Source organism: Anopheles coustani, chromosome 2, assembly GCF_943734705.1.
Source record: "Anopheles coustani chromosome 2, idAnoCousDA_361_x.2, whole genome shotgun sequence".
NCBI lineage: Eukaryota > Metazoa > Arthropoda > Insecta > Diptera > Culicidae > Anopheles > Anopheles coustani.
The window spans coordinates 61,595,507-61,612,242 of record NC_071289.1 but is presented as its reverse complement, the minus strand read 5'-3'; the positions used below and the strand labels follow the sequence as shown (position 1 = coordinate 61,612,242).

General features: G+C 44.4%; 1 protein-coding gene across 1 annotated transcript; it reads right to left on the bottom strand.

Annotated features, from left to right (window-relative positions):
• Positions 1 to 11,221: 11,221 nt before the first annotated feature.
• On the bottom strand, positions 11,222 to 15,751 carry LOC131264755 (rootletin-like). Its single transcript, XM_058267024.1, has 9 exons — positions 15,408 to 15,751; positions 14,615 to 15,326; positions 14,269 to 14,470; positions 13,691 to 13,806; positions 13,307 to 13,610; positions 13,209 to 13,243; positions 12,360 to 12,746; positions 11,961 to 12,111; positions 11,222 to 11,898 (listed from the first exon to the last, which is right to left on the bottom strand). Exons 1-9 carry the CDS (start codon positions 15,749 to 15,751, stop codon positions 11,222 to 11,224), a joined length of 2,928 nt encoding a protein of 975 aa, XP_058123007.1.
• Positions 15,752 to 16,736: the final 985 nt, after the last annotated feature.

The window sequence follows — 16,736 nt, the reverse complement described above, 5'->3', positions numbered from 1 at the left end:
GGCATTGGTTTTAATTATAAGCAACCACACATCCATCCGTTACGTCCACTTTTTGGCTTTTTGCTTCGTTCGAAGAAAATCTGAATGCACCTAATTTGCTGTACGGTGCGGTTACTTTTCCTCGGTGTGTGCCCCGCTTTGTGCAAGTGTGAGGCGAAAAATATGATGTTTCGGCGCTTGAAAAAGGCTGCAAAACCATAGACTCGAAAGCGTGTTTGATTCAAGCCAACGTTTGTTGGGTTTGTGAGGCCCAATTTGCTTTACGAAGTGAGAAGAAACCTGTTTCATCCACTTCATTTTGTCTTGGTCGTGTTCAATTGCTTGGCCAAATTTGCAGCATAAAATTAATGTGGCGTACCGTGAAGGTAGATAAATCAGTCACGTGTTGAACCGTTTAACGCATCGTGAAACGGGACACCAACCCGGTGGCAGGTTCTGGGAAAAATCTTGGCCGTTTTGTATGGTGGTTGTTTTGAAACTAAACGCCACGCCACAGGCATTTCAAGATGTTGGCGCGTTCCGGTTTTTTTTTATTTCTGAAAAACATTTCGAGGGAAGAATGAATGCAATCGGCGGGAAACCTTGCCACCGGAAAATCGCCCATTTCCCTTGAAAATCGGGTGCGCCCTTGAGCGCATCGTTATTGGATTGGGTGTGAACATACAACCTGTCAGTAGCGCTGCAAACCTTCCCACCGACCCATGTCACGTTTCCTGCCGGGAAACATAAATCGAATGCGTTAAGGACGAACGACGAACAAAAAGAAGAAAAACAGCTTTTAGTCACACGCCCGGTCCAGGGACAACAGGGAAGAAAACCACATCGACAGACAGCAGCTTCACACGTTACCAGGCTTGACATCGGCGGTCAGTGTTTCATCTTTCAGCGTCATCTCGATGCCGTTCTCGGGTCACTTCGACCCGTTGCCACCCGGAGAGGGGAGTGGGCAGGCGCCTGGGCGGTTACCCAATCGCCGCGAAAGAACCGGGGAAAACGAGGTTTGGACGGGTGGGGGAGAAACGGGAGAACCGGCCTGCTGCCGGGGTTTTCGCGCAAAGCAATGCGAGTGCGCTTGCGATGCGAGTCGAAGATTGTTGTTCAATTATTCAGGCGAAGAAAAATATATACACGATGGACACAACAGTAAAATGATTTAAAAAAAAATACACACACTTCACAACGATTGCTACTGAATTTCAGCCGGGAAAACTTTTTCGTAGACGGTGGCGGTTAAAAACCAGAAGAGAAAAAACACCAACTCACACTTCACTCACTCACAAAACACAATACGCGCTCGTTTCACACGTGGCACTCGTTTCGTTGTTTACCACCACCCTGGGAAAACCCTATCGGAGACGACGGCAAGGGAGGAAGGAAATAGTGCGCAAAATTGAATAACCAAGGCGTTTGTGGAAATGAATCGGGCGTCTTTTGCATTACAGAATGATCGGGATGGTGTGTAAATGGTACTGGACGGGAAAAACTGGCATCTAATAAGAAGCTGTGAATTGCGAAACCAGCGCAGATGAGAGGATGTCATTGAATTGTATAGTGAAATTCAGTTTTGATCGTAAAGTAAGAATAATATATTTGTTTTACATTTTCGAATCATCTGTAAGCTAGCCTCGGATACCAGAAAATCCTGACCCTGAACAGTCTAACTTAATAAATAAGAACAGAAGTTAATTTTACTCTGTTTTAGAACGCAAGGACATCCCAATTGGAGCTCAATGTGTAAACCTTCAAAGAACTAATTTAAAATTATTTATTTCAACTATTCGCTTTGATTTGTTTGTCAATAATTTACAACATCGCCACACTGTTTTTAAATTGATGGTATTCCCACTGTGTTTTTAAATATCCAATGTTTTTAAAATACAAATTTAAAAAAATTGAATTAAAACTGTTGTTTCCAAAGCATAATATTCCAATTTATCTCCTAAAATATTATTCAAAAACCTCATAAATTCTAAAGTATCTCAACTGAATTAAATATATTTGTTAACCATGTAAGCAGTTTCAAAAGGAAACGTAAAGAATCTGAGGTATCTATCAACAGCTCATACAGTTGAGCTATCAATTATCTCTTTGATCATTCGATAGTAGATTTTCTGAGGGAATCGTAAAAGAGCTTTGGGTCAATTTGATTACGATACTTCTGCATTCAGTTCAACACTCGCCTCACCAATGAGTAGATAAGATTTCAACACACCAACAGCGTTGATGAGAGAAGGAAAGTCATGTTGCTGTAAAACAGGGTCGTTAAACATTGAGCCGAAGACAAGTCGATGATGATCTATTGACGCAACGAGCCGTATGAACTTGCTGGCGAACAAAGAAATAGGCGCCTTGGGATGTCTCTGTGTTTTTTTATGTCTTTTGTGCATCTAAATTTAGTTACAATCACTTGTTTTTTACTTTTCTATTTGTGTTATGCTTCTTGAAAAACGTTAGTTTGCAATAGACCTGCGCTGGGTGCATTTATCTTTGATTGGATCTATTTCGTAATTTGTTTTGTTACGGGTGCCCTAGTCATCTCGGTCAGTGCAATCCTTTTCGGCACAAGGTGAATCGAGTAAAATAACCTCCGTCATCGCGACGACGCCGATCGAGCAACTGATCGATCCGAAATTCGCCAAGGAAGCGAATGAAGATCGTATTAGGGTCACGTCGTTCAACTTCGATGGGGTCGGCGGGGTCGCACCGATCGAAAAAAGAAACCACTAAACTGATCCACACGTTCGGGTAGGTTTTTTTTTCGCCTCGTTTTCGAGCAAATTTTATTTACGTGAAGCAGGTGAGCGGCACAACGAATTTGTGATCGTGCAAGCTGTCGATTTCACACCTGGCGTTTAAATTTGCACCCGGCGTTTCGGAAGGTAAGAAAGGCCGTCAAAACACACCGACCGAATCAGACACATTTCCACCGGCCCAACACCCACACACGCAACGGTAGGTGTCGGAAATGAAAAATGTGAAATTCCGTATCTAATCCCGGCTCCCGGCGGGGAAAACTAAATGGAATAGCGAACAGAAAAAAAGCGCCGCTCGTAAATAAACCATCAGCGGCCATCGAAGTCAAAGCAACCGTAAAGGGAGCGCTCATTTCTGCACTCACTCACTCGGCAAGACTTGCAATGTCGCATACCCTTTTTTGCCCTGTTTATCGCGCCTGCAGGTGTGTCCGTGTGTCCGGATGCGAGCGCAGAAGTATTAATAATTTTCAAGATCATGCCCCCAAATTCCTGGTCGTTCGTAGAAGAGGCAAACCACCTTCAAGACATTTGTGTGGTGCTACAACACAAACACGCACACACCGACTTTCAGTACGCGTTCTGGATGCAAACAGCCAAAGCGGCTCGTCGCGCAAGGTGTGAGTAATGGTTGGTCATTTGTTTATGAAAGCCGTGGGATAGAAGAAAAAGAAATCTCCGTTTGCCACGTCAGCGTCTCCGCAGGCCAAGGTATGATTCAAACACACGTGGAAATTTAATGAAAATCATCTTCGTGCTGCGCAAATTATATTACATTCGTTTGTAGGCGGTTTGCCTTCTCATTCGGCGTAGGACGATAGTTTAATGTTTACAATGTTGTTCGTTGGTTAGCTTGTTTTTTTTTATTTTTCCCTTTCTTCCAACCTTGTATCTTTCTAGAAAATTAAATTAAACCGTTCCTTTCAAATTTTGTTTTTAATTAATAAACTTAAAATGTATCTTCTGTAGCAAAATAAACGAAACCATCAACGTCATATCAGTTCACTTTTCCCGCCCACTAGCGAGAGCGTTGCCAACCAGCTCGCGTCGGTCCAAACCCATTCAAAACTTGTGCAAATTGTTGCAACGGTCGTCTTTTGAACGCGCTCGTTGTTTGACAAGCTGTGTCGAATGTGACTAATCTAATCCTGCAGCGTTATGTAGGTTGTAGATCACGTGGGCCACCCATTTGAGAAATGTTTGCAAAAATTGGCAACCAATGCAGCGGTTGACACTGTGGAGGATTTGCCCATTACCATCGATATTGTGCACGTTGTTTTCCTTTCACGCGGCGTGAAGCGCAGCGTGTTATTGGATGCGTGCCCAAGATATTAAAAACATCCACAGACGAAGGCAGCCGGCAGTGGGCCGTTTTCGGGCGGATCACTTAGTGCGACACCGCGCTTTCGAACATGACAATGGGATTTTATGTGATGAGAGCTAAATTAAAACTGGGGGAGGCTAGAGTGGAAGACTTTCGTGCCATTCGACATCATTCCCGATGGGTATTTATCTCCCCGGAAACATTTCTAGGCAATGTTTTCAAAACAAATATGCATTCCGCAAGCCATTTGATAGGGCTTTTAATTTGCTAAGAGATTTTACGATTTTCCTGTCAAATATAAATTCAACTCATCTTTGTGAGTAGTCATTATAATCCCTTTTTCTCTTTTTGTTTTGGTTTAATTTATTATACAGACCGGTTGACTGAATTTTATTAAAAAGAAAAGTACAATCCAGAATCTCTAATGTTTCTTTGTATTTTATATTATAAGGAACCGTATTGAATATTTATAATACGAAATATCGTTTCATACGTCATTAATGTTACTTTCATATTTGAATAAGTTTTCTATTGAATGTGAAAGTCTCAAATCTTGCCTTGTTACTTTTTTGTAAAAATTAAATTTTGTAATAAAGTAATTTATTTTTATTATGTCCCTCAAATGTTTATTATTTTGATTGTTATTTAATGGAACTAATAATTTTAACAAATAAAATAACATATAATAATTCATTTTCCCAACAACAAGATCAAGGTGGTTTAGTTCTCAATCCAAGGTTAGAAAGGTTTTTGATATTATAAATAATTGGTACGGATTGGAAAGTATGTCTCATTAAACTTCCTTCCTAACATTTTCGTTATATATTTTCTAGCGATCAAATTTCATCTTATACGACCAGCTCTTTATGCTCTTCCCATTCCTCAGGGTAAGACATGTATTTCACAACGAGCCGATGAATGAAAATTGGCTGCCCCAAACAAAACGTAGCGAGAATGTTGTTTGTTTGCTCCCGAGAAGACAAAAATATTTAGCTCCCTCTTATCACGAGCGACACATTTCGCCGGCTTCGGCGATCCAAGATCAAATCGAGCAAAATCCGACTTCCGACACACCGGCTGGCAGTAAACAGCGCCGCCGGAGGTCGTCGTCGTCTTTGTTTGAAAAATTGGCCGTTACTCGTCGGTGGGTTCAGCGTGTTGAGCCACGTTGGCAGGTTTCGAATAATTTTTTCCCTTTTACTTTGCGCTAATTATAAATAACGCACACTTGCCCTAGCGACGCAGGCAAATGGGTGTGGTGATGCCGTCGCAAGCGTTTCCTGCTGGTGCGATTTTAATCCGATCCGTTGTCTGTCGTTGCCCGACGATTAGGCACAATTTCGTTTTCCTTTACGCCTATTGGAGGTTTTCTTTGCCAGCGTCAGCCAGGCAGTTGGTTTGGCCCGCAAAAAAGCGACGACCGCGTTCTGCAATCGACAACAATCACGAGTTGGTAGTCGGTCCGTAGTCCACCGCTACCCGACGAGGGGTCCGAACAGCCCACCAAACCACCCGACCCATCTGGGTCCCGTTCTCCAAACCTCGGCCTGCGCTCCACCACCTTTCGGTAGTCTTCGGTGTGCGAAAGCGAAAGCGACATTGTCGCACCGAAGGCAGTCGTGAAATTTCAATTTAAATTAAAATACCATGTTCTAGATTCTATAAATTGTTGGCAAGCGGTTAACAACACCGTCCGCGGGGAGGGCTTTCGAGTTGCACCCGTCTGCGCGGCTAATGTAGCACCCATTTCAGCTCAACGGCACAACAACGAAGAGTAGAAAAACAAGAGCGAGGGGGAACTTCGAGAGAGATAATCGAAATCATCGTAAGCCATCGCCGGTTTGTGTGTGCGATTCTTTTCGCCAGCATGAGGGTATGTAATGGTAGGCTTAACCCTTCAATGAAATGTTTTGTTTTTAATATCAAAAGAAAAGAAAACTTCTGAAAATGTAAACCTAAACTACAATCAAGAATGAACTATACTGAAAAATTAAATAAGAAGTGCCATGAAAATTGTATAAATAAGATAAACTAATTCGCACAACAATTGCAAAATCGACTAACATGCTCTGGGGCGTTGCGTGTGTTTGAATCGCACCTGAGTCAAGAAGACCCTCTCCTGTAACTAGCTTAGTAAGACTATTATGGAACCTAAGAAGAAAAGTTTGGCTAGTGCCCCATGATTAAATTCGATCGTACCCCAATGAAGTACGATGAAGATTGAACTAAAAGGTTATTAAGAATGGAATGATTTCTCCGGTTCAATTCAACCCATATAGGGTTGAATTTGATTTAAAATACAAGTTGTTTTGATGAGTCGTAATAGAATTTTTTTTATACTCAATTCTTTTTGTCTTGGTGATTATTGTGATAAGCCGTTATAGGAACAAAATTTCTTATGTGTTTTCATGCGTTATTCTTTTTATTTCTTCATCAACATAAGCCAAAGATGGCTGACAAATATCAACCCAAGAAAGTAAAAGAGTTGAACCCTTTTTGATTAAATTGCTCAAGCAACGGAAACGAAAAATATTAACAGTTCACCGTTTTAAAAACCTCGTGTACTAGTAGAACATATCTCAAATAAAATGTTTTATGTAGAACAAAAATGAAAATGTTCCGCTTGATTGGATTTTTAAAAGACAGGTTAAACAGTTTATAAAAAGATCAACGAATTGGATCATTTTACAACTCATGTTTAGATAGTGCGATTCAATTAAAATGCCGAAAAACAGACTTATCCAGCAAGGGTTAATCGACTGATTAACTGCGTGAGTGCGTGTCTCGGTGCACCGTGCACGTCTGCCGGGTACGGGTTAATGTTTCGTTCCCTACTGCTTTGTCCATCATCCCATCGAGCGTGTCCCTTTCCGCAAAGTGTCCACCACGAAGGGCCACGCGTGATGCCAGCTGGCCCAGCGCGAGGAGTCCTGCCAGATGGATGAACACTCCACTGATGCGTGACAGAGTTCCGTTTCGATGACTCCACCTGGCGTCGGCTGTGACGCCTCATCGCAGCACGGTTTCGACAGGTTCGCAGGGTGATTGGAAAAATACGGCACGAAACACAGGCTGACGGGCGCAGGGTGAAGCAGAGTGCGGCCAACCATACACGCGGAAACTACCCGGATCGAAAATAACACTCCGATCGGCTGGTCTGGCTGATCGGATGAGTTCACGAACTTTCCGTTTTCCCGAGCGCCGCCGACCTGTCAGGATGATCAGGCTTTTGTTTGGTCACGATCACGCCGTCACTGCCACCATTACCAACACTATCACAAAGGCATCACCAACCGTACAACGCGCCAAGTGTGAACGCACTTTGGGGAAATTGGCCGCACAGTAGGGAAAACCTGTTGCTGCTTTACATTTTGGCTATCCCAGCCAGGCGCAAGCCAGCCCCGGCTGTGCTTGGGCGTATGTGTGCGTCGGATGCGAGCGGCAAGCCGAGGGTGTTCGCCGCACAAAAGAAAAATTAAAGGAAAACCCCGCACTTCAATTCACTAGCCGTTTGATTATTTCGTTTTATTTGCGGCCTCATCCTCGATTCTCGCACTCTTCCTTGACTTGGTTTCCCTCGGCCCACTCCCGAAAGGAAACCACCCGTACCACCCGCTGTGCCTCGGTACACACGGGTGACATTCATCTTCACACTTGCACGAACGCACTCACTCACGCATCCAATCCCCGAGCATCATCTCGTCGCGAGGCGCGTGACCGTCTTCGTCGCCTTCGCCGTCGTGGGTGCGGCAAATCCGATCTTCGAGACGTCTCGAAGGGCCATCGATTTCGTATCGACGTTTTATTTTATTCTTCTCCCTCCTTTTCCTCGCACTTGCGACCATTATGTGATCAATTTGCACTTATGTAATTCGAACGGATTTTACAGAGATTACTCAATCACTTCGCAGAATCCGCTGGGCAACGCTTTTCTTTGCACGAGTTTCTCGTTTCCTGGAGTGCGCCTTTCCTTTTCCAACGGATTCCATTCGATTCAGTCCGGAAAGGAGGAGGGAACCATTCCGGAGGAAGATATTTAAACGCAGTCTCAACATCTATGCACCGCAGTTGTTTCAGAACCGTTCGGGGATTTTTCCATAGTTTTTAAAATACACAAGCATTGTAATTGTTTTGGACTCAAAGTAAACACCATTTATTGGCTAGTTCGTCTCGATTTTGTTCTTTAATTTATACTTTTACAGGTTTTATATTCTGACCACGTAACACTTCACAAAGTGAATATTACATCCTTTCTTCACATTTAATCATCAACGCACGTTGTTTAGTAAAGCAATAATTGGGTTTTTCCAACATGCAATAAGCTGCTTAAGCAAGAGCACGTAACACTTGGAACTCGAAAGAATTGGTTGCAAAGAAAGAATGCAAACCAAGTGGCTCTGAAAACCTTACTCCTAGCCTACCACTGCGGCTGATAACTCACTTTTCTGCTCGAAAGCTCGACTGAAACTGAATCGCTAGGCGAGACGATTCACAGCTCGATCCGCCGGACCACGCGCTGCGAATTCACGAAGGTCCACGATCGTCCCTCAGCGCACGAGCACGATCGTTCGGTGCGTCGGTCGGTTCGGATTTTATGGATGACCTCGACAACGCGAGCTCCTGGCAAAATCCCGCCAGCCACAGCACGCGATCGCTCTCACAAATAATACGGTTGTATAGGTGAACGTATCTTGCTCGGATTTTGGCGTGCGTGAAGCGTCACCGGTAGTTTGGTTAATGATTTGTATTCGTTGTATCGGGTTGTATTTTTGTTATTGTCACCCGGTTTCTTTTCGATCTCAGGCGTCAAGTTCGATGGACGATTTGGTCTGATTTTAGCTGCCAAAGAATGGTTTCCGAATCGAAGCCGGGCGAATTCTCACGGCGTCTTGGTGTCGGTTTTTACCCCGCGCTCCTAACCGATCCGATCCGGTACGATAGCATGAGTGAACGCACGAGCGACCAGGCGTCTCCATCCAGGCTGAGCTACTCGCGAGATTTCAACTTTATTTGCTCTGCCATTTTGGTTGTGTTCGTGTGTTTTCTTTGCCACTCAAACCTGGCCGAGAAATAAGACGCCAGTCGTTTCGCGTGCTTGCATAAATAGTGTTTGTGTTGTGTATTTTTAATCCAAACAGCACTTGTTGATCAACGACGCCTGTCAACTGTTAGTAGTTTGCAATTATTTTTTGTATGACAAGCGTCTACGCGATGTTTTTAATGAACACGGCGTTTTTCTCCCATTGTTGACAGGGTATTCATAGCCATTTAAAATTTAACTTATTCTTTGAAAACTTTATTGTTGCAACATAAGAATTCTCGAATTATTGAGAATTCTGCAGTGGATTCACGTGTCAAAGACGAGGGTGTCCAACTTATACGTTTTTGTCTTATACTTTGTTGGTTTCACTCATACTCTACGGTCGTGATATGAAACTCGTTTGATCTCGCATCTCGCATTTCCTTCTGAAATAGTTTTGCGGGGCAAAATGAAGTATACGTAGTCGTATATGGATTTATAAAAAAAGGTTCTTATAAGCTTGCTTTTAACTTAATAGTCGATCATGATTTACACTTTCACGATTTTTAAATATTATACTACCTGTCATAAATTTGCTTTCAATCCTATCAAACATTGTATTGACTGTATAAAATTTAAACATCATCATCATTGTATTAGCAATTTTCAGCAAATATGAAGATATAATAGGTAAAAGAGTAAATGAGGCCCCGGGCTAGATTCTCCTCTTCCTACTTGTTCACATTAAGCGCCTGAAGCTATGCAAAGCGCGACGCATGCATACTTTTCAAATATTTGATCGCTAACGGTTCGCTTAAAAGAACATAACGGTTTAAACTAATCACGCAGTGGAGGGTGAATGCGGGTTAATATACTTTTACATGTTAAGTTACTGTAAGTTACTAGTAACTAAACTATACCACACATGATGGACAGCATGAAACAATGAGTTTAGCCGAAGAAATGATTTGGAAACGGCGGCGCGCCCGCAGCGAGCGAAGCGAGCGGACTGCGCTAGGTCTACTGAAAAAGAGAGTTTGTTATAGTTTTGAGAAATAAGGGGGGCCCGTGGGCCCCCCTCATACCGCACCCTTAGGTTGATTGCGTAGCCGAAATTAACGGTACACACTACGATTCAAATACTCGTAGGTTGAATTTAACAAATTAATGTATCACCAATTGCATACATTCAGTTTAAACGTCCACAAGAGGTGTAGCCACGATCGAAAACATGGCGGCCGGGGCCTCATTTACTCTTTTACCATATAATATTCTCGACATCGAACTGATTATTCGTAACAGTTTATAGTATTAAAAAACGATGAATATTAATCCTGATGACTTTCTTGTACGTAAACATTCATGATAGGTGTCATGTATTGATCACTGTACCCAAACAAGTTGTTTCTCAAAAAACAGGTCAAATGTTTACGGATAGTTTAGGTAAATTTGAATAGTTTGCAATATTTTTTAATAGAGTGCAGCTTAAAGCTTAACCCAGTTTATGTAAACTTCTATTTTAGATTTGTTTTTGAGTAGACAGCCCTTTTACTCATTTGAAACGGTGATCAGTAAAAGCCATGATTACTTATTAGCTCGTCTCGTAAATCTGTGAAAAAGGTTTGCTCTTATCAACCGTCATATATCGGAATGATATGGCTCGATGGTGAATATCACTTTCTTGTACAAATTGTTTAAATCAACGGTGGTTGAGCACTTTTCCTTCTATTAAATTCACAGGTCGTGGAACCACATTCACAAAGAAAGAAAAATTCTATTCAAACGAAAGCCAATACTAAAGGATCAAAACCATCCGTATTGTTTCGAAGGGGTCGCGGGCCGCATTCATCGTTCTTGCGGGGCACAGGATCTCTGCTATAGTGTACGGGAAGCAAAACGATATTTATTAGTTCATGCATTTTATCCGACATGTGATGGAGTATTGATTGTGTCACGTAAGACAAGACAAATTATAACATGAGTAATTCTTAAAATATTAAAACTAAGCATTAGCAATTTTGGCATAGTTTCAAAGAATCCATACAGCAGATAGTTTTGAAGGTTTAATTTATTCCGCTTTCCTGTAACTGTTGTGAATTTAGAATATTTCCTCAAACAAAGAAATTACGATAAATTTACTGTTTCCATCATCAGCGATCGCAACAGCTTGACGTTTCCGAGCACAATCCTCAGCACGCCTAATTCATCATGTGGCGCGCAAAAGTCGTAGATGATTGCGTCGACAACCACCGATTCCTGCTGCTCCGTGGCGTTCAGCAGTTCATGCCTCAAACTTACCGACGCATACCCAATATCCTCGCCGGACCTATTGTTGCCCTCGTTGACAACTACGAATCTCACGGCATCGTGACCTTGTCCAGAGTTCAGCAACGTTTTCAGTTGCTCTCGTCGTTTGCCGTGCACCTGTCCATCCAATTCGATCGTTACGGAAAAATTAAACTCGTGATACAGCTGCTGTTGAAGCATCCCTTCCAGCATCGTTTGCAGTTTCGCCGACGGAACCGTTTCAAGTCGATGGCCGTGCAGATCGAGAAAGGCAAACTCAACATAGTACTGCGTGACCTTTGCTGCCAGAAGTCGCTCCAGGACCGTCGCATGCCATCGCAACGAACGAATCTCTATCGTAATCATGTCATCCGGGGGCGAATTTGGTACACGCGTCGACGATGGTGTAAATAGATCGATCGGCGTCGGGTTCGCTACGATGTTGTGCCATATAGTTGGAAGATTGTGGATGTTGAAGAAGCGAGCGTAGTTTTCCTGCACGAAATTTGCCTCATCTGTGGATTAGCAAACGAAATGATCTACCTGTTGGCAAGAAAAAAGAAACCAAAGCCTCTACCTTTCGTTGGCGATTCGTCCGTGGCGGATGACTCCACGAATGATATTTTTCGTTTATCTGAGGTCGTCGAGCTGACCGAGCTGCGATCGGCATTTCTACTTCGAACTTCTTGCTGCATGTCACGAAATCGGTTATCCGCGCGAAACGTTTTCTGAAATAATAATCGATTTGGTTAATTGATATGTGTGTATTGATGATGTTTATAAAATGTGATTGATTGACTTGTACAAACATTCAATATTGTATTGAGTTGCAAAGGAAAATCTATTATTTTTTTCCCACTTTGCATCGATATGCTATTTTTCCGGTTTTAACGTACGAACAGTGGTTCTGCTTTCGTTGGGGAGCTTTTACAAAAGATGGCGCCACAATCGTTTCGCTTCACTTGGGGATACTTACGTCGAGCGCGGCAGGGTAACTGTTCGCCGTGAGCAGCTCCAGTTTGCTTGGTTTAGCTGGCTCGTCAGTGCGATTGTTCATGATGTGTGACAATTTCGGAATCATCCGGCTTACATTGCCAGCCTGCTGGAACACAAGATGAGCCGCTTCGGCCATTTCATGCTCGTGCCGTTCACGACTAACCCTCGCGGACAACCCTCGTGACCGTCTTGGCGGTGGGTCAACCTCTTCATACGCGACTTCCCCCTCTGTAGACTCTCGTTGTGGCGGTGGTTCTTGTACCATCATGAGCTGTTTTCTTAAGATGTTGCCGTCGTCAATTGGGCTAGTGACGAAGCTGTCGGCAACGGTTTGTACCGAAGCGTCCGCCACAGTCGAGGGTTTCTGCTGGTAATATAATAAAACAAAAAAAAAACATTGGAAAGGAACAACAGAACGTTAGCATCGATATACGGTGAAGTAGTAAGAAGTAATGATTTGTCGCTCGAAGTTGGCTTTCGGTATGGTAAAGGAAAAACCAAAAAACAAACGAACGAACAAACAAAACACGCAAGCACAACACACCCTGCAGCGAGAGTGGCCCATCGAAAGAGACAAAATGATTCTATTATCACACTTTTGCATCAGCACAGTACTAACTAAAACACTACTGGTCGTACGGTCGATGTTAGGGTTTTTTTTTTAATTTGTTGGCTTTCGGATAGTAGTAAGAAAGGTTTGGTAACGTTAAGAAGCCGCCTGCTGTTGAACCGTGAGCGCGTTTTGGGAACGGAAAGTTGTTTGAAAGTATTCCTCTGAGGGTGAAAGGGGTGTTGCTGGTGTTAGTAACCCCGGGTGCGCCTAACCTACCGGAGACAATGGCCGAATTTCTTTGATAGGAGACGCTGAAAGGGAAGAAAAGAAGCATATTAGCAATCGATAAATCACATAATCAACACCAAACCTACCTTCCAGACTCTTCAGGCTCAGCTCCAGCTGAGACCGCTCCTCGGCGAGCATTTCGTTTTCCGTGCGCAACCCTTCCAGCATCACCGACAGCGTGTCGTTGTCCTGCTGGAGAGTTTTCAATTTTTCCAACAGCTCCCGCTGCGATTCCTTAGTGACCAGCTCTTCCTCGCGCAAGGAATCGATCTGCTTCAGTAGCTCCTCGTTATGCCGTCGCAGCTCGTCCAGTTGGTACTTGAGCAGCTTGTTTTCGTCAACGATTTTGGTAAAGTTTTCCTGCTGCCGCTTCAGAAAGTCTCGTTCAATCTGTAAGAGATTAAGGTAGTAATTTTAGTGGTATTTGATGCTTGTATGTGCTTTTTCACACACGAATCCCTGCTTCTCACCTCTACTTCAGACATATTCTCCTTCAGCTTCTCTATACTCTTCTTTAAGCGTTCACATTCCTCAAACAGTTCAACATTCTTGTCTTTCTCTTTTCTTATCTGTGCCTCGAGGTCACCTGAAAAAAGGGATAACACATTTTAGATTCTCTAAAGAATTAATATCAGAGTGAAGAGAAATAGTAAACTAAACATAGGATCTCTTTGAAAAACTATAAACAATTCAAACCACTCTAGATAAATAGATACAACGCGGAAATATGCACATCAAAACAACGAAATGGAATCAAGCTAATAACAGAGAAAAGCAGTAGAGCAAGGATTTCGGTTCTAGCTTACAATAAAAAAAACACACCCAAGATAGTTCATGACAGATTATTGGAACAACAGCATAACGGAAACCCTGGCAACTCTTTCTCTTATCAACATGTTATCGTCATTCGCAATCGATTGAGCTCGAAGGGCTTTCCGTGAAGTCCACATAGTTGAACACTTAAATCCCAGCCTGCTTTACTATCCCCCCCACATACACCAAAACACTCAAACAAATACACTTTGACTCAGTTTTCACTTCCGCCTACCTTGTTTGCGGATCTCATGCTCCATCGAGCGCTTCTGCTCGTCGACCTGTCGCTGCAGCTCCTTGGCCAGGTCGTCCACCTGTCGGTTGAGGTTGACTATTTCCAGGTTTTCGGCCGCGTTGCGCTTCATGATTTCGTACGAAAGTTTCTCCTCGAGCTGGCGTGCAAGCAGGGCACTCTTTTCTTTCTCGTTTTGCAACTCCTACGACGGAGGCCACGAAGGCGCATGGAAAAGGTAAGAAGAAAAGTGTTATAAGAAGCAGCTCCCGGAAGAAACGACATGCCATTCCAGCTCATATCACGGAGGTTCGCACGTGTGGCAAGAAAATCAATACTACAGACTAACCTTGTGAAGGTATTTGATGTTGAGTTTCATTTTCACGAGGTCGGTTTCGCGTGTCAGATGCTCCGTGCGGTGCCGCTCGCAGTCGGGACAGTGTTCCCGCACCGTCCGGGACGTCCTTGAAGCTTTCCTCGGTTCCTTGGAGTGTTTCGTGCGGCTTGCTCCACCGCCAGCCGCCGAATCCTGCTCGCGATTATCATCGCTTCCATCCGCACCGCCGCACGATACCACGTCTCGATCCTCGTCCACCTCATCGTCTTCGTCACCGACCGCTCCCAGTTGTTCTTCCTCCTCCCCCTCGTCATCATCGTCGTCCCCTTCATCGTCTGCCCCGTACGATTTTCGGTGGCCAGCGCGATTGCCGCCCTCGTGCGTATCTTCCTCTTCGTCCTCGGTGCGATCGGTACTCTCGTGGTTCTTTCCAACACGACGCCGTAATCGTCGTACCCGCCCGCTGCCCTCGTCCTCATCGTAGCCATCGTTCGAAGGCGAGGAAGACTTACACTCCAGCCTTGGGTCACGTTCCTTCTCTCGGTGGGCACTTTTTGCCCGGCGATAGCTGCTCGTCGACGTTCCGGGTCCATGCCGAGCGGTTCCATTGCCGGTCGATCGACTGGCACTGCCCACCCGTCCGCCCTCGAACGTTGTGGCACGCCGAAGCGCTTCCAGCTTTTCGTGTAAATCCCTACGTTGAACTTCCAGGTCGTGAAGTTTGCTGAAGAATGTAAAAGACATGGACGCGTTAATAACTCCAGGAAAGCCCACATCCCTCGCAATCTATTCGCTCAGAACTCACTTGTAATGTTCACTCGACGATAAATCGAGCCGCGACTTGGACCGGACGGTGGATTCGCTCGACAGTCGCATTAACCGTGTCTTCAGGCGCTTGATCTGATCCTCCTGCTCCAGAAAGCGCTTCTTCATGCTGTAGTTCTCGTCGCACAGGCTGATGTACTTGTCCTCGAGCTCGCGGCGCGTCAGCTTCGACACCAGCAGCCGATGGTTGATCAGATGCCGCTGGCACAGATCGATCGGCGGTCGATAGTGCTCCGAGTACGGCGAGGCACTGACGGGACGGGGCGCTTTCTTGCTTCCCCCACCGACCATGGTGTCCTTTTCACGGCCCGAATCCTTACCCATTGCTTCACAGAGACCGGGGAACGGAATTGGAAAATTCTGTTTACGCAACAGCAACACTAGCACGACTGGGGGTGTTAATTCCGAACGGTAGGTCGGTAACTGGTAGCCAAATTTGTTAGCAGCTACATCCGTAGCTGCCGAACGTACGTCGTGCTGCCATTTTTTCACGCCCCCGAATGAATAGTAGGCCAAATCGACGGCGCCTTGTGGTGGGAGGTTACGGGAAAGTCGACACCAGGCGTCAAAACACACAAACACGGCACTGGTTGAAAACTCTGTTCGAGGTTGCAGTTGCAAGATTTGATTTGTTGGTGTTTTTGTTGGAAGCGTTGCCACGGGTAACGGGCGATGTGTGTTTGTTGTTGACACGAATTTTGAAAGGACGAGCTGCGAACAATCAAAGGATGATTGCGTGCACTTCATGCAAGCGGATCACTTTCATGCAAGCGGACAGAAACCTTGGTTGGATTGTATGCAATTCTCCGTTCGGGAATCTATTAGCAGATAAGGTTATTTAAAATAGAATTCGGATCTTTGTTCCATTACAACAACGTGATAAACGTACGGAAGGAACACATCATGGTTTTACAGAAAATGTAATAAGTTTTATTTCACCACAAGTTTCTCTCCTTCGTCGGAACGCCATCCGGGCGTCCAGCAGTGAAAGCAGCGATCATCTGCTGTCCCAGCAGCCTACACGTTTCTTCCTTGCGGCACGATGCACAGGATCGCTTCTGGCCTGCCCACCTTCCACCTGCTGGTGCTTCTACTGTTGTGGTGTATTATTTCACTCGTTATTTATAGTGTGAAGGAAGCTTATCATAGTTATCATTCGTGTCGCGTGAGCAACACACCGCGCACCCGGAAAGTCTGCGCTAAAACGCTAAATTGCATCTCATTATCGTTTTTCTTCTACTTTAAACGATTCCCATCCTTCGTCTTTTTGCATGTTTACGTTCCAACCATAGGCATTGGTAATCGGCCA

Bases quoted from the DNA above. Each gene is read 5' to 3' on its own strand.
- LOC131264755 (XM_058267024.1), bottom strand. From the start codon at position 15,751: ATGGGTAAGGATTCGGGCCGTGAAAAGGACACCATGGTCGGTGGGGGA. The intron at 12,747-13,208 runs GTAGGTTAGGCG...TTATATTACCAG, and splicing joins AAATTCGGCCATTGTCTCCG to CAGAAACCCTCGACTGTGGC. The intron at 12,112-12,359 runs GTAAGTATCCCC...TTATTATTTCAG, and splicing joins GTTACCCTGCCGCGCTCGAC to AAAACGTTTCGCGCGGATAA.